This window comes from Petaurus breviceps, unplaced genomic scaffold (assembly GCF_028583685.1).
Source record: "Petaurus breviceps papuanus isolate PSGF00001 unplaced genomic scaffold, PetGlider_PUasm1.0 90847, whole genome shotgun sequence".
Lineage (NCBI taxonomy): Eukaryota > Metazoa > Chordata > Mammalia > Diprotodontia > Petauridae > Petaurus > Petaurus breviceps.
Window position 1 is genome coordinate 26,248,625 of NW_027187360.1, and position 20,630 is coordinate 26,269,254.

Genomic DNA, 20,630 nt, shown 5'->3' on the forward strand with positions numbered 1-20,630 from the left:
TGCCTAACATTTGTTGGCCCTTTGGTTATTGTTGCCCACTGGGTCAATGCTCAGTCAAAATGACCTAGTGGTGGTTTCCCCGCATGTGACACTCCCTGGGCCTCTGCTTAGGCTGCCCTCTTGGCCTGGGAAACATTCCCATCTCACATTCACCTCTTAGAATCTCTAGCTTCCTTCAAGGCTCTGTTCAAATGCTGCCTCTACATAATGTTTGCCCCACTCACCTCATTTGCTAATCCTCTCTCCCTCCCAAATTACTTTGTATTTTTGTATTTACTTACCTATGAATAAGTCATATCCTCCCAAAAGAATGAAAACTCTCTAAGGACAAAGATTGTCATGTCCTTAGCACCTGGACCAGTGCCTTACACAGATTGGACTCTTAACAAACACTTACTGAATGAATGTCTTTAGGAAACGATTGTCAGGAGGCACTCAGGCTCTGGTCCTAGGTAAGAGCCCAGAGCCCACCACCCCATAAAACAGCCTACATTATTCCCCCCTCTCTAATACACTAGCTCTCATCAGCCACTTCTCTGGCCTCTGAAGTTTCCCTACAGCCCATCCCTATCACTTAGCCCTTCATTCCCTAGATACCATCTGCAGGATACCATCTACAAACCTGAAGGATTTACTGGACACTCCCTCTGGTTGATTACTTTAAAAATCTAAAATGAGACCAGTTTCAACATGGACCCCAGAGAAACTCTCCCATTTGTTCTTTTCTGGCTACAAAAATGCCCGTTTACATTGTTGCCTGCTTTTTCTCTCTGTGATCCATAGTCTCCTAATTCCATGGTGATTCTATTTTTAAAATAGAATTTTTATGCAAAACTGTACTTTAAAAAGGTTCTTTAAACACCTAACTAAATGACTTTCACTGGTTTCCCACACAGCCTCTTGTGTGTGCCCTTCTAAAAGCTCTGGAGGAAAAATGGGCTAAAAATGTGATTGGAGAGGGGCCAGGGTGGTAGAGGAGAAGGGGGAGGGGCTGAGAAATTCAAGAGACCCTCAGATCATACTATCCCACAGGCACAGTGAACACGAAAGTTAAAGGGTTCTAGGGAAAAAAATCACGACCCTTAAAAAGTATAGTAAAAAAGATGTAACAAAGATTTCTTCTTGAATCTATATATTTTTACATGTATGTTTATGTAAATGCTTTCTTTGACAATGTAATGTAAGCTTTTGGAAGGAAGGACTATATTGTTTTTGTCTTTGTATATCTTACACCTAGAATAAAGCCTGGAACTTACATGCATGATAAACGATTGTTTATTGAAATACATCTATCTGTCTCTACATAGGCAGGGAGGAGAGGGAGGGAGGCGGAACCCTAGCTCTGGTCCAGTGGCCAGCAGGATATAATCCTGTTTCTAAGGTTGCCCTGAAAGGGTTCTAATCAGAGAGATGTAGTTTTGCAGAACCAAACCAACAATAATAATGACAATAACCACCTATATTTATATAGCGTTTTGAGGCGTAGAGAGCACTTTACGTTATACTATCTCTTGGTTATGAGGGAACTTGACAAAGGGCCTTAGTGAAAACAGAGGAGGTGCTTTGGGGAGGGCTAGGTAGGAGGAAGAAATACTTATAGTGGTCCACCAAATTTGGGGGCTGGGATGCCTGAATGTCAAATGTTACAGAAAATTGCCCAGTGGAGACTGAAATGCCTCTGGAGAAGGTGGATAGCTCAGCTCTATCAGGCAACATGGAGAATAAGAGGTCAAAAAAATAGAGGACAGGACAGCAGGGAAAAAATCATAAACTGAGGATATTTAAAGAAAACAAAATACTTTAAAGTAGCTACATAGAAGGGGGGAAGCCCATGGCTTTCTAGCCCTGTTTCTCACCTTTGCATCATCCCCACCCCAGCCCATCATTTGCCCCTAGCAGGTGCCTGACAAATGTTTACATGAGACGATATTGCATCCATCACGAGTGTGTAACATCTCAGCATGCCCATGTTTGCCTGTGACTCTCAGGATCAAGTCCCAGCGGGAAGCCAGGGCACCATCCCTGAGCTGACATTTCGCTGACCAGCCTGGAGAAGGCTTTGAAATCAGTATGTATTGTCTGTTGCTAGGAACAGTTTGGGCTCCTGGGTAGAAGCAGGAGGTGAGTGAGGAGGAAAACCAAATCCAAAGAGAAAAGCCATTGTTAAGAAAGGTAGAACAGAGGAGAGAGAAAGGAGCCCATGTCTGCATTACACTTCACAACTGGCGAGGCAAGAGGGCAGTCATCAGTAACAATGACAATGTCATTAATCCTTCCATATAATCCATAATACAACCCAGTCTTTAACTTATGAAAGTTTCCCTCTCAATGTATTATTCACTTGATGCTTACAAGGCCTGCTTTGATATATCACATTTTGACCATGATAATAATAAAATTACATTTCTATATGTTTTGCCATTTATAAGGCACTTTCCTCACAATAGCCCTAGGTAATGCCATTTCTCAGATTAGAAGGTGGGATCAGTGTGGTATAGTGGATAGACCACTTGACTTTTAAGTCAGAGGACCTGTATTCAAATTCCATTTATGCCAGTTCCTCCCTGTGTGACCTCAGGCAAGTCACTGGTTTTCTCTGGGCCTGCTTCCTCCTTTGTAAAACAAACTAGATAAACCCTAAAAAGCTCTTAGGCTCATCTGGATCCTCCCAGGATCCATGAAGTGACTTGGTCAGTAAGGGAACCAAGACTTGAACTCAGGTCTTCTGGACACGCTGCCCGAGTCTCTCTCATTTAAGGGATCAGAAGCTGAGGCAGGCGGAGTCAAGGTAAGTGATTTGCCCAAGGTCACACAGCTAATCAGGGACAAAGCTAGGAATGGAGGCAGGGGTGTGTGGGAGCCAGCTCAAACTAGCTCTCCAGTCAATTGTTAAATTTTCAATTCATTTCAGAACTTTTATACTTCAGAAATAAGATGATTCTACAAACCAGGACTTGATTTTTGTTTTGTTTTGTTGATTTAAGAAAGTGATGGACAAAATGTCAATAACACAATTAAACTTAAGCCTATCTCCTCCAATGTACATGGGGTAAGGATGGGGTGGGAAGCTAGTTGTTAAACATTTGCCAGCATGCTCCTGACTAGGACCCAGATTTCTGGACACCTAGTCAGACCTTTGCAACGCTTCAGTGTGGTCCCCTTGGTGCTTCAATCACAGGCTAGAAAACTGGTATGACAGATCCCGTGTCTGTTCCAGGAAATGCTTCTCGTATTCTCATGTGTGAGGAAAGAGAGGGGGGAAAAGAGTAGTTCAGTTCTGCTCAGTCCCAGAGTAAGGACAAGACCCACAACTAGTTTAAGGGGAATAATCCCTGCTTTCTTCTACCTCTCTAATAATAACTAAAAATAATAGCCTATATCTGTATAACACTTTAAAGGATTCAAAGCTCTCAGTGTACATTATCATATTTAAACTTCACAAACACTCTGATGAGGTAGAGGTCTTATTATCTCCATTTTACAGATGAGGAAAAGTGAGGCATGGAGAGGTTAAAGGACTTACCCAAGGTCACACAGCTAGTTTGAGTGGCAGAAGTGGGTTTTGAATGCCAGCCTTCCTGACTCCAAATCCAGCTCTCTATCTACTCCATCACACTGCCTCTTCATTGCTTGGCCTGGCAACTGCCCCTCACTCACCTTGAAGGACTGAACGAAGGTCCACAGGAGAATTCGGATGGTGTAGCCCTGGCGAAGCAGCTTGATGAGTCGGGCTGCCCGAAAGAGCCGCAAGAAACTAAGGTTGATGAAGTTGTTCTGCAAAGAGGAAAGAGCTTTCTCTGACCTTCGGAAACTTACTCCCATGAGTACAGCCCAGCTATGCCCCAGACACCCCCACCCATGCCCCCTGCCACCCCAAAGAAAAAGGGTTAAAAAAAAAGAGGTTAAAAAATAAAATAAAAAATTACCGCTTCACGATCTAAGCAGCAATCGGCCACCAGAAAACCTTCCAAAAGAAAAACTCGTCATTGCAAATCATCTCACATGCAGCAAATCAGAGAAAACCCCATTCCACTCCAGGGCCCTCCCTTCATCAGGGCAGGAGAGAATGATCAGAGCCCTGGATACACCATCCTGGGCCTGGACAGGCCTTTCCCAAAGCCGGCTGGCCTTGGAGGGCAGGGTGGGGCCCTAGAGGGAGGGGGTCTCCTGCAGCCTTGCATCAATGATTGAGATTGGGGTCTCCTGCAGTGCTTAGCCAAGAAGGTCCCTAACTGCCTGGCAGGGCTGCCCACTTGCCAAAGCAGAGCTCCACAGGAGGGGCCAATCCCCGATGTGCATCTGGCCAGCCTCGACAGAGGGTGCCCCAGAGGAGCACTTGTCCCTCCCTTACCCGAGGGGGCCGAGCAGGGAACCTCCGATTGAGAAGCAGGGCATTTTACCCAGTGGACACCGGGCATGTTCCTCAGCCGGGACCACTCAAGGTGCCCATCGCCTTCTTAAGAGTTCAGAGTATCCCCCTTGAGGCACGGCAAAGGCTGTTGACCTGGGAGTTTGGTGGCTTTTCAGGGAGGGCAGAATACATGTAGCTCACCTTTCCAAAACAGAAACAGACATGAACATGTTTCTCTGCTCTATAGGTGGCTTGAGTGGAAAAGGCACCCGTCCCTCACCCCAGGAACTGGAGCCCCCAGTGATCAGTGGATCACAGCAGCAGGGACAGAGGGACACCAGGAAAGTCCTGTCCAGCCGGGGCTTCCCAGAAGGCACCATCAGGTCCGAGCACCTTCCCAGCTCTCTTCTCAAGCCTCCTTTGACTACAGGGTATCCCTTTGGGTGAGTTTCACCCAAACTTCCCCCAAACTGGAACGTATCAGTTTGCGCCAAGTTCCTGGGATGACCCCTTTAAGCATCAGTGCAGGGGAAACCAGTGGGTGTTGTGGCGGGCTAGTGCCGTCCCTGCCTGATCAGGTCCATGCACATACCAGTCTGAGTGTGGTGCTCTGATTTAAAAGTATATATATGCAAAAGCAGCTCAGACTTACACAGCTACCGTATGTCAGACTCAGTCATCAAATAAAGAAAAAAAGAGACAAACACAAGGGTGTTGAATGAAACAGCGACAGAGGGGCCGAGCTCCCTGGCGGCCACAGAAGCAGGCAGTGCGGTGGGAAGAGGATGCCAGGGGAGTGTAGACTCTCCTGGGCTCTCCCTGCAGGCAGAACCCAGACTGCTGCAGCCCTCTCACCCCACGGAGCTACCTGGGACCTCATGGCGCCACAAAAAGGCCTGGAGTGCCAGCCCGTGGACCACACCTCCAAGGCTGCTGCGTCTCTGAGCCCCAGGCTCACCTGGCTATTTCTTTCCCTGCTTTTGCTAATCCCCCTTCTTTGAAGAATCACTAAACTCTAGGAAGTGGGCATCCTTTCTCATTTCCCCTCAAGACTATTGATAAAGTGATGTTTGCTACCTTACTGAGCACAGGCTCCCTCTCTGGATGCCCAAGAGAAGAATTTAAGGCCCAGGACTAGCTGGGTGACCCAGGGGAAGTCCATTACTCTCTCTGAGTCTCCTCTCTTTATCTGCAATGTGATAACCAATATGCAATAACCAATATAGATTACCTGCCTCATGGCATTGTTGAGAGGCTCAAATGAGAAAATGTACATAAAGCACTTTAAAGCACCAGATACAGGTGGGTTATTATTATCCTCTATATTGTTGAGCATTGTTAATGCAAAGGAGGGCAAACCCTCTGGCCTGAGAGTGGGGGAGGGGAGTCTCCAGGCAGGGTAAATCAGAGGATCACATGTTTAGTCCTGGAAGGCTAATTAGTCTGTCCCCCACATTTCACAGATGAGGAAACTGAGGTCCCACAAGGTGACAAAATTTGCCCAAGGTCACATAGGTAGCAGGAGGCCCAGCTGGGCCCAGGTCCTCAGATCACAATTCCAGTGTTCTTTCTACAACTGGTGACAGAAGGTAATGGGCCAAAAGGTGTTTGTACCCTCAGGCTGAAGGCATAGGTCTATTTATAGGGGTCCAAGGGCCAGAGAGAAGAGAACAGAGAGACTTTCTGACATTCTCCTCATCCCCTCTGTCAGAAACCAGACTCCATTTCTTTGCAAGGAGCTGGATAGCAAAACAGACTTCCTCATTCTGCACTCATCCACTAGCCCAGGTTTCAGAATGAGCTTTCAGCTGAGCCAATCCTAGGACCAGTCAGGGTCTCTCCTGGAAGTTCACACCCACCCCAATACTGTTGGGTAAGGGTCCTAGAGGATGGAAAGAGCTCCCAGAGTGGGAAGAGGCTGCAGTGAGTTCCCTCTTTCAGGATTTCATACCAACATGCTTGTCCCAAGCCAGTGGGACCCGTCTAGCATCTCAACATCCTTCCAGAAAATTTGAGACCTCATAGCAGCCATGAGGCAGAACCACTGTGCCCCAAATTAGCCACTCCTCAAAGATAAGCCCACCAGGAAATTATTTTCTGTTGGGAGAAGGAAAGGGAGGAGGTTAGGGAGAAGACAGAGTCAAGAGAGTAAAAGCTTACCCTAATTACTGAGCTTTTCCCTGAACTCAGTCTCCACAAGCTTCTGTCACTCAACCTAGTTTTTGCTCCTCTTTCCCTTAGGCCAAGACCTCATACCTCAGACTCCCCAGGGACCCCCTGAGGCAGCCCAGGAGAGTCTAACTGGAGAGAAGGGAGGGAGTTATGGAGGGAGCTGCCCCTAAAGCCTGGGGCTAGGAGAGAAGCATTGCCTACACACCCACTGCTGGGTGCTGGGGCATCTCCCTCCAATCCATAGCGGCTCTAGAAGTTTTTCAAACTTCATGCATGCAGGATGGCAGGGAAACACCAGGGCAGTATTCCACAGGCCCCCTGGTTACCCACTGAATCACTTAGATAAATGCTCTCCATCTGCCTGATTGTTTTCTGTTGCACAAGAGTATCTCTATGCAGTGGTTACAAGCCTCTGATAGGACTTCCTTTCCACCTGCAGCAGCATCAAAGCTTTCCTCAGAGTGAGGCAGGCCCATGCCTGATGCACTGTGTTGCAAACCCAGGGAGACACGGGAGGCCTTGGACTTCAGGATGGCTCCAGGCTGTCTATGGGCTTCACTCCCAGGAAAGGAAGCAGTAGTCATGGTCCAACAGGGCTAGAATAGAGATGCAGGGGAACTCTCCTCCTCAGAACACTCATACTCCACAGAATCTTCAGGAAAGATGCTGAAGTGAAGAGAAAATTAGGGACCCGGCTTCCAGCTCCAAAGCAGCAGCCTCAGGATACATGCGGCTCCTGGGGCTGTCCATTTCTGTTGGTTGTGGGTCAAACTAAAAGCCTTCCACAGCCACCCAGCTGATTTGTGTATGTTTGGCATGTTATTCTGAGTAGAAATGTGTCCTCCTCCATTAGAATATAAGCTCCCTGAGGGCAGAGGGCTATTTTACTCAGCACTCAGTTTAGCTCTTAATTCACCCAGCACTTGGCTCAGCTGCCTGGTACTCAGCCAACTACAATTCTACTTAACAGATGTTTGTTGATCGATTAATAAATGTTTGTTGGTTAATTGATTTCCAGAATAGTATTTGGAAAAAGACTCTTCTGGACACTAAGGTAAAGGTGGGGATTAGGAGTCAAAAAATTCTTCTGTTGAAATACTATTTAGGGAAGGGGATGATCCAGAAGGGAGAGGGGCCTTGCCACCTGTCTTTCCCATAGCACATCTGAGTATAATGTCTTAAACTGAGCAGGCATTCACCAAAGTGGACAGTCAGCCAGGCTTGAAGCCTTGGGATCAACTTACCTACAGTATGATAAACACTGCTAAGCATCTTGGATACAAAGGCAAAAATGAAACAATTCCTGCCCTCAAGGAGTTTACTCTCTTTCAGAGAGGATAATGTGTGAATGCATAAATTAGTACAAAATAGTCACAAGTGAATAGATAGTATTGGGGGTAGGAGTGGAGGAGGCATTAGCAACAGAGAAGGAAGGAGGAAAGGTTTCATGTAAGCACTTTAGTCAAGCTTTGAAGGCAACCAGGGCTTCTAAGAATCATCTTTGACTCCTTTTCTTCCGTGCCTACTTGCCATATGACAAGTTCTGTCCAATCTACCTTCATGACACACCTCTATTTTCTTTTCCTTCCCTGCCTCAGTTTACATCCTTATCACCTCTCACCTAGATTACTGCAATAATCTCCCAAGTGGTTTCTCAGGCTCTAGTCTCCTGCCTCTCCACCTATCCTTCACAGAGCTACTAAAAGAACTTTCCTAAGGCACGGGTCTAATGATGTCACTTGTCTGCTCCAAAATCTTCCATGTCTTCCTATTGCCTCTGCCTTTAAGGCCCTCCACAGATTGACTCTGACCTACCTTTTGGGCTTTATTTCACACCATTCTCCTTCACATACCCTACATTCCAACCAAACTGAACTGCTTCATATGCTATTTCCCATCTTTGTCTGCAATGCACTCCCTAGCTCATTCTGTCTGAGCTTCTTCTTTGCCTACATCACCTAATGCCTGGTACTATATACTTACACACCCACGTGCCACATTCTCCTCTCTTCAGAGAGCATATGTACCTTGTGAGTAGGAATCATGTCTTTTCTTTTTATCCTGGTATTTCCACTAAGAGTTAGCATTATGTAGCAGACAGAGTAGCCTAGGAGTTAGAAAGAACAGAGTTCCAGGCCCACTTAACGCACACTGACTGTGTGACCTTGGGCAACCTCTCTGTGCTCTACACAACTCTCTATGGCCATAAGTTCCAGAGAAGGTGTTGACCTGCATTGATAAAGGAAGTCTAGTCACTTGGGAGTTCCCTATACCAATGAAATTACAGTTCTAGATTTCTTTTTTTTTTTCTTTTGGAGGGCAGTTGGGGTTAAGTGACTTACCCAAAGTCACATGGCTAATAAATGTGTCAAGTGTCTGAGGCCTGATCTGAACCCAGGTCATCTTGACTCCAGAGCCAGTGCTCTATTCACTGTGCCACCTAGCCGCCCCTCAGTTCTAGATTTCTATCTGGTCTCCCCAGTGCCAAGGAGTGATTAACTCATAGCAGTTACTTAATAAGTTATTTATTGATTCTAAATGAATTACTCATCTGTTTCCCCCATAGCATATCAAGCATAGGACCCTCTGCATGATGAATATTCATTAAAGATTTCTGAACTAATTTTTTCATTTGAAAATTTACCACTATGAGACCCAGAAGGGTACATTCTTAGCCTCAGGAGCCTGCCCAGCATGGCATAAAGGTATCTTCTATCGAAACTAAAATTATTTCTCCATTTTATCAGTCCTCTATTCTCTGCCTTTGTCTCCCCCCCATACACACACACACACACACGTGTGTGTGTGTGTGTGAGCACATGCAAGCACAATTCTCACAAAACACAGTAATCCTGAACTCCAATGCCTCTAAGCCCTAGCCATCCAGTTAGAGTCACTCAAATTCATTCTATGCAATGTGTCTCTGGTTCCTGGAATGATTTAGGAAAACACTTCCATCCTGGGACTGACAATAGTACCTACAATGCTACTCTTGGTTCAATTATCTGAAATTTCCAGTCACAGGCCCATGAATGAGCTCAGCCCAACTTTGTGTTCCAAGTCCTATGGCAGGAGACTGGGGGCTCTTAGGGACCACACAGATGTTGGCTTGCCCAGTACCAATGAAAATAGAATAGAAGCAGCCTGAGGGAGGGTGGAGGAGTTCGGGATTGCAGCCTATGGGGAAGCATATGAGGTCTGGTGGAGGTCAAAGACTAGTATGGAGTGAAAAGTGACCTAGCAAAAAGTATGTTACTTGGAGCAGAGATCACTTGGGCAGAGTCCTGAAAAGATCAAGTGCCCCAGTCGCTATTTGTGACCCTCTTCCAGTTTCTTATACAATCTTCTCTCTTGTTCTTTGTGTGTTGAAATGTTTCTATTTGTTGATGACTGTGAAATTCACATCCAAAAGAAGATGGAGGGAGGCCAAGAAGAAGCAGGAAAGGTATGGAAGCTGGTGACTTGGCTTTGGATCCCCTCCTTTGTATGATAACTCCAGGGGGTTGGTGACCACCATGGTGCTGCTGGTCCAGGTTATGCCTCATATGGCTGCCAAGCTTCTACAAGTAATATAGACCAGCACATGTAGAAAGCAATACAATGCCGTAGCATCAGATGCAGTCCAGTACAATTCATCTGAATCACAGTAGCCTTGCTTCTGGTTTCTGTTCCCAGAGAAGTCTCTGCTGATACTCTGACATACCAGACATTTCCACCAATGCTTCCAAGAAGCTTCAGTTCAGGAATGACTGACTGGTGCACAGTATTTCCTACTTTACCTTTTCTGGAGTTATGTTTTCTATTTCTGGGCAAAGCGAATGTGAAAGATCCTGTGGTCAAACCAGGAGGGGAGACTAGAACACAATCTAAGGAGGTGACGGCAATTGTGCAACAGAAACACCCAGGGTAGAACAAAGCTGCCTTCCTGGTTAGGCTGTGTACAATAACCAGGATGGTAAGGGCTGAGCAGACTCTGGTGCAGAGCCAGCCTTCAGCAGTTGAGGTCTTTCCCAGGAGCTGAGCCCTTTCCAATTCCAGGGGCCAGTTGAACTCTACCCACCCCCTACCTAGACACTGTCTAGACCAAAATAATGCCTGTGGTTGTTTCCCGGCATCCTTTTTACAAGAGGCAGCAAGGCGTACAGCTGATGTGGGAAGCCCCGTGCCTGCTGGGAGCTTCTGCTGGGCTTTAAGGCCCAACAAGCCAGAGACAGAGAAAGAGAAGACAAGAGGAAGCCAGCTGGGTCCAGGACAACAGCGCAAGACATACACAAACTGAGCTTTGCTGGTGCAAGGGAATACTGCATTTAAAGAACCAAAGGGGGAGGGGAAGAAGTAAACAGAAAGACGATCAAATCAAAGCAGAAAATTTTAAGAACTGTTAAAATTCATGAAACCAACCGTTTCCTATATGTGATGTTTTCATGGATGGACATTGGCAAGATTATTTACAAAGTGGGGTATTTTTGAGCAGCAGGCGCACAACATACAGACGGAGACATGGGTTTTCGCATTGTATGTTGATTGGATGGCGTGATTCAGCAGGTAGGTTAAGGAAAATAAGGAACAAAACAGAAAACAAAAGAGAAAATGAGTCATCAGGACAAGTAAAAAACTTAAACTCTGAAAACTTCACTGGAAGATTATTTGATTGGGGATCATTATTCACATTCTCAAAATGCATCACACCAAAACCTGTCTTTGAAAACCTTAAAGTTCAGGGGACTGGGTGGGAATTCTTTGCATTTCTTTTTGTAATGCAGACATGAAGGCATTTTGTAGACATTTTACTGGAATTTGATGGTTGTTTGATCCTAGTTTGGAGACCCTTTTCTTAATGCCCTCTGACCCCAACAACCACACACACACACACACACACACACCCTTATACACCCTTCTTTCTGAGGCAGATCCAGATGGATCTCATTGGCTTGAGTTACACATTTGGGCAAAGAAAATGACATGCAAGGTTTTGTCCAAGGAAGAATATTACTTCCACGAAGGACATAAAGTCTAACAGACAGCAGACCCAAGAAAAAGCACTACGAATCTCTTTGACCTTTACTTAGTAAGGTAGAAAGGCTAGGAGGGTTAAGGTTGGAGCTCCCCAGGGGACTAGGGGTAATACATGGGGTTGAGGTGGTATCCAGAACTTCCATGGCTCAAGTTGTCCAGCTTAATTTCCTCTCGGGGTACCTGGCCCAGGACATACCACCAATGTGAATGACCATATGCTCTCCACAGGAGGGCTTGGCAGGCATCCAAGGCCATGGCTCTACCAGAAATGGAAATTGTTCTAATTCTGGTCAGGATAGGCAATGAACAGCATGAGAATACCACAATCTTGGGGATCAAGAAGGCTCACAGAGGCCTAGCAAAGAAGGAATCAGTTCATTTGGAAGCTCATTCATTCCTCTGCTGACCAACTCACTCCAAGAATGGACATAGGAGAGTTGGGATTTACCTGCTCAAACGTATGAGCAATGATGCTTACTGCAAATTTGGGCCAAATTATTTTCCCAGATGCTCTGTATGTATTACCCAAGGTTAGCACACGGAATGTCCAGACTTGGGGTGGAGTGGGCAGGGTGGAGATTTGGCTATGCACACTAGGAAGCATCAGATTCTTGGAAAAAAAATATGGGCACAAGAACTGTCTCTGCCCAGAGTGAATGGGGAAGCCAAAAATTCACCCTGTGATCTGCTTGTAATCAGCATTGTTCCCCAAGATTTCATGCTTCCCTCCACCATTCCCCTCCTTCCTCTCCCACCCACCCCCACCCCAATCATTCTAGCTTTACCCTATGCAGGCACTAGTCACTGTTTTCTATTCAGCAAGGCAGGGAAATAAATGCAGACCCACTTGAGCTTTCAGGCAATGTAGCTGACAGCTAAGGGTTTGATGTGGCTACATTTTATCAAAATAAACATGATTTCCAAGGAGTGAACCATTCTGTCCAAGTGTCTTGAATGCCCCCAAGCTCTTAGAAGAAAAGGTTTTCTGCCATGTTGGCTGCAGAAGAAATCAGGAACCTTCCATGCCTGGTTCCCTTGAAATGAAGGTGACAGGATCATGAAGATACTGCCTTCATGTCTCTACCCATGGAAATGGCACTCCTCACTTGGTGAACCTGATCAGTGTTGATAGCCACTTCTGATAACTTACACCAAACCAGTTTATCTATTCCTTTAAATAACAGGGGGTTTTGTTTGTTTGTTTATTTTAACCCTGGATTTCTTAGACAAGTAAATTCAGTGCCACTTCATTTCTTCTTTGTCTGGGCAATGGATTGTTTTGAACATCACAGACTTAGAGCTGGAAGACACCTTAGAGATTATCCAGTCAAATACTCTCATTTCAAAGAAGAGGAAACTGAGACCCAGAAAAAAATGGTAAAGTGACTTTTAACAAAGGTCAAGCATGTCTTAAGTGACAGTGGCAAGATTCAAGTTTAGGATTTTTGTGTTTGAAATTCAGTGTTAGGGGCAGGTAAGTGAATAGAGACTGGCCCTGGAGTCAGGAGGACCTAAGTTCAAATCTGGCCTAGCCATGTGATCTTGGGCAAGTCACTTAACCCCAATTGCCCTGCCTCCCCACCTTCCAAAAGGCAAAAAAAGAAAGAAAGAAAGAAAGAAAGAAAGAAAGAAAGAAAGAAAGAAAGAAAGAAAGAAAGAAAGAAAGAAAGAAAGAAAGAAAGAAAGAAAGAAAGAAAGAAAGAAAGAAAGAAAGAAAGAAAGAAAGAAAGAAAGAAAGAAAGAAGGAAGGAAAGAAAGAAAGAAAGGAAGGAAGGAAGGAAGGAAGGAAGGAAGGAAGGAAGGAAGGAAGAAAGAAAGAAAGAAAGAAAGAAAGAAAGAAAGAAAGAAAGAAAGAAAGAAAGAAAGAGAAAATTCAGTGTTGTTTCTACTATTCTACAATTGTATTGGAGGTATCAAGAAAAATGATAGTAAAAGACTTATAGTGTATGTGCCTCTAGTCAGATAAAGAAGCTCATGAATTTCTCTACATGCAAAAAGATTGATGTTTCTGAGGCTCTAAAGCAACAAATTCTGAAATTCCTTATTCCTGCCAGAGGCTGATAGAGAAAGGGGGGAAGGGGGGAGGGGAAATAGGTATAGTCTTTTTCCATCACAAGGCTTAGCTAAGAGTAAACCAAAAGCCAAATAGCAGGAACCTAGCAGCCTTGTGTTGCCCTTGTCTTGGGTCATGGCCCAGATTAAGGATAGGGAGAGGGGAGAAAGGACTGTTACACAGCTCTTAGGGAGTGGATAAGGATTGTCCTGCACATGCTTTCATAACTATAGCCTCCCTGGAGGCTAAAGGCTGGACTAGATGACCTCTTGCAGCCCAGAAGCCTCAGGATGTAAAGAATTCAGTTCTGTTTTTTGCTGAACAAGTTATGCCTATGTAGGCAAAGCAAAGTGTTTCTTTTAATTAATTACATAAATAGCTCAGAAAATATTTACTATTGATATTTGAGGGTAAGAATTACTCAACAGTAGATCAAAATTGTACTTGGCTTAGCATAGAAACAGCAAAAGCCTGAAGGATTTCTCTCTAACAGCTGGGGAGGAATCTAAAGGACAAACTTTGGAATGGAATCCCCTTCTCTCCTATTCAGATTTTGCTAAGCCTGGGTACAGAGGAGACTATTAAAAGAAATCTTAAGATCTTTCTTTTCAATAACTATGAATAAGTTGAAAAAGTTTCCCAAGGAAGATAAACGTAACCTAGTATTTGCATTGAGGTTGCCATCCTTATAGATGTAAGGGGATTGGCCCTTGACAATTCAATTGTCTGGGGCGTTAATCTGATTGAGCATTCTGAAGAAAGTGTGCTGAGTGTTCTGAGATAGGAACTAATGATTTTCATGACAGGGTACTTGTCCATTATTTATATATGACTTACTGAGAAAAAGTGGAAAGAATATACTCTTGCTCCCTACTGCTACTTGCTATTGAGAAAAACAGAAGCCCAAAGATACTTCTTTGCATTGTATATATTGTAATTGTTGAGCAGGAAAACAAGGAAGAAAGAGCAGAAGAATCCTGCTAATGAAGCAGAGTTGGAGAGCCTTTTTGCCAAGATAAGGATAAGGGTTGCAGTCTTTTCCTAACAAAACAAAACAAACAAGCAAGCAAAAAAATATAACACTACTTCAGCTGAAGGCATCATCTAAGCCTCAAGCTGGAAGTGATAGATACTACAGTTGCTGTCAAGGAGCAAACCCAAGCTAAGCAGAGGAAAAGCTTGGAGGGTGGAAACTAGAAAAGAAACCTAGCAGAAATTTTTGTCTAGTTCAGATGCTGTGAGGTGTTAGTCCAGCATAGCATGGATCAGCTCAGTTTAGTAGTGGAAGCATTTGTTCACACAGACGCTATGTTCATCAAAAAAGTTTTATGGACAGTTCCCAAGACAGAAAGATAATTATTGAAGTCTACTGTTCCAGAGCTGTGAGTTGTCCTGGCCACATGAATTTCTTACATGTATGCCCCACCTAGCACCCTAAGACTCAGAGTTTGTGCCTACTCCCTCCATATATACCATATGCATTGGTGGGAGAGTATGATTCAGGTTTATATATAGAATATTATATAAATATTATGTGTTTGCTTTGTATTTTCAAAAAATATTTTAGATAATATTTTAAATGTTTTAGTGATTGACTTATTAATGGAAAAATTGGTGAAGACTTGTGAGTATTAGTAGGAACAATCACCAACCCTAGAGTACTAAGGATAGCAGCTGACCTCCCATTAGAGAAGGCCCAAATTGCCAACATGGAGAAAGGTCACAGGGAAACAAGTCAAAGACAAAAGGTGAGTACCCTTGAGAGGGGGGATAGCATCAAAGCTAAGAAGAACATTTCTGGACATATACTTAAACCTTCAGCACTCATGGCTACCATAGGAAATTAAGACTGTACACACACCATCAAAGTGAAGTGCAACAAAGAGTCAGTCCCATAGGGTCCAAAATGCCCTGCTCTTGTTGTAGAAGCTATTTGGGAACCTTAATTCTCCAAATGAGAATTTTGCCAAATGGTACCTGATAAGGCTTTAAGTATCTGAACTGCTATCATTAAGAAGGAGCTTTGGCCCCACATGACAGAACCCGAGGCAAAGGGCAGAAACTGCAAAGAGGCAAATAGGGATTTGATGCCAGGAAAGATTTCATAGCAATTAAAGCTGTCTAAAAGTGGGATCAGCTACAGCTGGGAAGCTCAGAGTGTGAGCCCCTCCATGGAAGTCTTAGAGAGGAAGATGGATGACCATTTGTTGGTCATATTGTAGTGGGGATTCCTTTTGGTATTGACTGGACTAAATGGTAGCTAAGGTGCCTTCCGACTCTAAGATTCTAAGGTTCTTAGATTTATGGGCACAGACCAGAGAGGAATCCAATAGATCATCCTGCTTAAAATGCCCTTTCTAAACCCAGTTCTGGGGTAAGCTCCTGGTCACTCTTCCCAAGACTCAAGCATGGGAGGGGGCAGTGAAGTTTCTGTCTTAGACCCTCCTCACCTCCATTTCTACTCAGCCTCTCTACAGTCTTTCCTTGCTGGGTACCCTCAGATTATTCCCATACTCAGACCCTAACAAAACCTTCTTTCAGGGACCAATCACACCAACTCATTCAAACGAAGGTGTAAATGACTCAAAAGCCCATATGGAGATTTTTCCAGAAGTACTTACATTTTCATAGGGAATAAAGACTTAAGTCAAAGCAATGAAGGCAGCTCTTAACATTCTGACATCAGTAAGTTTGGAGAGGGGTGGGAGGAGACAAATTACCACAGTGTCTGCTGCCACCTACTGATGAAGCCAGTCCAGGTTCTGGGAAACAGGTACTGCCTTCCCACCGGCCTAGTGTCTATAATCCTTTGTTTACATAGCTTTCAAAGGTCAAAGAACATAAGGCTGAGAGAGCCACTGGTCCCTTCAGAAGGCTAGAAATAGCCAGCAATCACCAACGAAGGTTCCCTGAACCAGCATTTATGTGACCCTTTTCTCGGGTCTAGCATTTTATCCATTGACCCAGACTTCTCTCTTAGGCTTCAGCTGTTGGTGAAGGAGATCTGAGATGTTTCTTTCCTTCTGGGAGGTACAAATGGCTGTCATTGTGGGACTCTGCCTTAACTGTTCCCTTGCATCTCAGCTCCCCTTTACACCTGTGGACACTTCAGCTGAAAAGTCTTTGGTTCACTCACAGCTGTGCACTGCACCACTCAGCCCCTTGACAGCCCCAGTTAATCCCTTGAGTATGGGAATCCCTTCTGCTATGACTAATAATGCACTGATCAAATTTAACAATATGCCACTCAGCTCTCTAGTTAATTTTTTTTTTTTGCTTTTTGGAGGGCAATTGGGGTTAAATTACTTGCCCAAGGTCACACGGCTAGTTTTTGTGTTAAGTGTCTGAGGCCGGATTTGAACTCAGGTCCTCCTGACTCCAGGGCTGGTGCTCTATTCACTCTGCCACCTAGCCGCCCCACTCTCTAGTTCATTTTTACCCACTTATATACACCCTCATCCAGGAACCTGTTTGGCTAGGCTGGGGTATAACTTCCTACTCCTGACTCCTTTTAAGGGAAAGCAGCCCTAATCTTCCTGACAAGGAAGAGCTCCAGGTGGGTGCTAGTCCTCTCTGGAAGAGGAAGCAACAGCCTATTCTGGAGGTGCCTCTGGGAGGAATGAGAGGAATACATTTGGTGAGGAAATCTGTTTTTTTTTTTCTGACAATGAGAAAGAGAAAAGAACTCATACTTACCGCAATCTCTGTTACTAAAATATCAGTAATACTTCCCAATACTGTTACAAAATCAAAAACATTCCAGGCATCTCTGAAATAATTCTAGGAGAAAAAAAAAGGACAGGAAATGTTGTCTGACTGATGGTGAAACTACAGAATGAAATGGGAACTAGAGGAAGTAATGTTGGGGTGGGAGCAGAGGGCAAGGAACTGACAAAATCATGAACCCTGGATGACCACACGCATTGTTAAATGTGTTAGCCACAGGTACAAGCCAGAACCTGATCAGAGTCCACACCTAACTACCAAGAATGACAGGCTTTTTAATTGTTATAGGACATTCCCAGATTTCAAATAGAAGGATTATGACTGACATTATCACATGGATATTAGGAGCCACAAGACACATGTCTATGTGGCCAAGGTCCCTTGACTAGAGACAATAGTGGATATATCCATAAACATGATCTCAACTGTTTAAACAAATTCATCCCTGGAAGACAATGGCCCAAGAGCTGGTTTAGTCGTTTTAGTCCTCTCTGACTCTTTGTGACCCCATTTGGGGTTTTCTTGGCAAAGATACTAGAGTGGTTTGCCATTTCCTTCTCCAGATCATTTTACAGATGAGGAAACTGAGGCAAACAGGGTGAAGTGACTTGCCCAGGATCACATAGCTAGTAAATGTCTGAGGCCAGATTTGAACTCAGGAAAGATAAGTCTTCCTGACTTCAGACCCAATACTCTATCTACTGCACCACCTAGTTGGTCCAAAAAGAGGGTCTTAATTTAACAGTTGAACTTACCCATTGAGGATGGGTATTTAGACTAATGCTCTCCTCATCTGAGGCTTTCCAAGGATCATCCCAAACTCCTCCTTAAATTTTAATATTTAGGAAAATCATGGTTTCTTTTGGTACTTGATCAACCACATGCCAGCATTAGAATATCCACATTTTGAAGAGGAAGCCCTGACTTGGCCATGAGAAGAACTGTGCTGCAGGCACAGACAGGGCCCCACATATTCCAGAACCCCCCCCCTCTTATGGCTTCTTTGCCCCATGCTGACAACTCAGGCTCTTCTGAGAGGTCCAAGATACGGGGATGGGGTGAGGAATGAGGCAAAACTCTCTTCTATCTGAAGCCAAGCCACGTGGCTCTTGTTTGGGCTTGCTATAAGGTATAATAGAGAAGACCTCCTCCCACCCCACTGCATCATTCCTCCTAAACCTGCTTTTTACCCACATTGTGACCTCCTTCTCCTCAATCCCTACCACTTCCTTTTCCCCAATTCACCATCCTTTCTTTCAATACAAATCCCTTCTTTCACGTATCAATCAATCTTTTAAGTCAGATATTATAAGCACTTCTTTTCCACCCTTAAAATTCCTTGCCTCCTGTCCTACTGTCCTTGCTAATTTCCAAACATGGTTCACCTTATTCACTTTTTCTACCTAGCTAATGTTAGGAGTCACAAAACTTTACAGCCTGCATCGACTACAAATTCATGCTGGGTTTCACTGCTGTACAGAAATCTTTCTTAGTTCTGGCAGAATGACTACCTGTCAAACACCCCACAGGGACTGTTTCAGACCATCTTCTGCCTCCTCTCAGAACCCAGGACTCTGCTTCTGTCCCCTTCTCTCATAGCTGACCTCAAGTATCACTTCACTAAAATGTTTTGAAGCCATCTATTGGCTAAATCCTTTGTTTCTCCTCTTCTTGTCATCACCCACCCTTGCCTCATTTTCCTCAGTCTCAGAGGATCAATGACCCTCTTCCTAATTAAAGATAACACTTGTACTTGTGATTTTAATTCCATACTTTTGAATCTCCTCTAGGATCTGTGTCTGTCTGTCTGTCTCTCTCTCCCTTTTCCTCTCCTATTCCCTCCCTCTCCTTCTTCTCCCTCTTCATATCTTTCTCTGTCTCTGTCTCTCTTCTCTCTCTGTCTCTCATCTCCTTTTTCCTCCCCCTTCCCCTCCCCCTTCCCCTCCCCTCCTCTCTCCCTCTCTCCCCCTCTTTCTCTCTTCCTTTTTTTCTTTCTTTTTCTCTTTCTCTTTCTCTTTCTCTTTCTCTCCTATTCCATTGTCTCTTTTACTACTGGTAAAAAAAAAAGTCTTCCTCTCCTATCCTAAAAATAGACCATCTCTTACTTTGTTAACACCTCAGGCTATCATTCTAGATCTCTCTCCCCCTCCATTCAGTGCTAAACTTTTATAGTCTACACTCTCTACTTCTATGTCTTCACTATGAGCTCCTCAAATCCCACTACTCCTGTACCTCCATGAAGGCCATCCCTTCCTCTGGAATGCTTCACATTTCTACCTGTTCAAATGCCTAGGGCAGGTACCTTCCACCTCCTTTATAAAGACTTCCTTGATTCCTCAATTGAAAGTGATCTTCTCTTCCACAAATTTCTTAGAATGATTTGCTTGGGTCTCTCTTTGCCTGGATCTTTGTCCTTATCACATGCTACTTGCATCCTACTAAGTATCACAAGATCACAGATTTAGAACTTGAGGGGACCTTAGAGCTCATCTATTCCAACCTCTTCATCTTAGAGATGATGAAACAGAGGCCAAGAGAGTTTGAGTGACTCAGACAAAATTATATGAGTAGTAAATAGCAGGGCTGGGATTTGAAGTCAGGGACTCTGATGTCAAATCCCATCCTCTTTCTAATTTGCCAATTTGTAAATATGTAAGACTATAAACTCCTTAAGGACTCAGACTACATCATGTTTCTCCCCTTTATTCCCAGCACTGGATACTCACAGGGCCCTTGTACTTTGCATGCTCTTAAGAATTATTCAGTTGAAAGAAATGGACAGACAACATACCAGCACCCCAAAGGCGATGATCTTCAGCACACACTCCATAGAGAACATCGAAGTGAATACAATGTTCAAGCCCTTCAGCATCATTTCATACTCATAGGGGGCACCATAGAACTAGCCAGGAGAGGAAAGAGATGGATAAATATTAAAGGGGGCACATGTAGCACATGATAAAAAGCTAGCTTTGCTTGTGCTTTCACCCACTAATGAGGTTCTTAGGATCACAGGATCAAAAAGCTAGAGCGGGAGAGGATTTCAGAGACCATCCAGTTGTGTTACAAAGTGTAACCCCAGGGGGCGGAATCAAGATGGCGGAGTAGAAGCAGGACCTCTCCGCTGCTCCAGCTTCCACCTTCCCCAATCCACGTAAAAAAGGGGACTCTGAACAAACTTTGGAGCTTCAGAACCCACAAAATGACACAGATAAGCTAACCTCCCGCCGAGGACAGCCCAGCAGGCTGGCAAGAATCAGCCAGCACAGTGCTCTGGGTGCCGAGCCCAACCCCACACTGAGGCTTTAGCCC

General features: G+C 44.5%; 1 protein-coding gene across 1 annotated transcript in view; it reads right to left on the reverse strand.

Annotated features, from left to right (window-relative positions):
• The window catches only part of CACNA1B (calcium voltage-gated channel subunit alpha1 B), a 251,565-nt gene that overhangs the window by 51,401 nt on the left and 179,534 nt on the right, over positions 1–20,630 (reverse strand). Inside the window, exons 30-32 of the mRNA XM_069072690.1 lie at positions 20,110–20,220; positions 17,289–17,372; positions 3,658–3,774 (exon numbers count right to left, since the gene is read on the reverse strand). Coding sequence (XP_068928791.1) covers positions 3,658–3,774; positions 17,289–17,372; positions 20,110–20,220 — 312 coding nt within the window. The remainder of the gene's footprint in view (positions 1–3,657; positions 3,775–17,288; positions 17,373–20,109; positions 20,221–20,630) is intronic.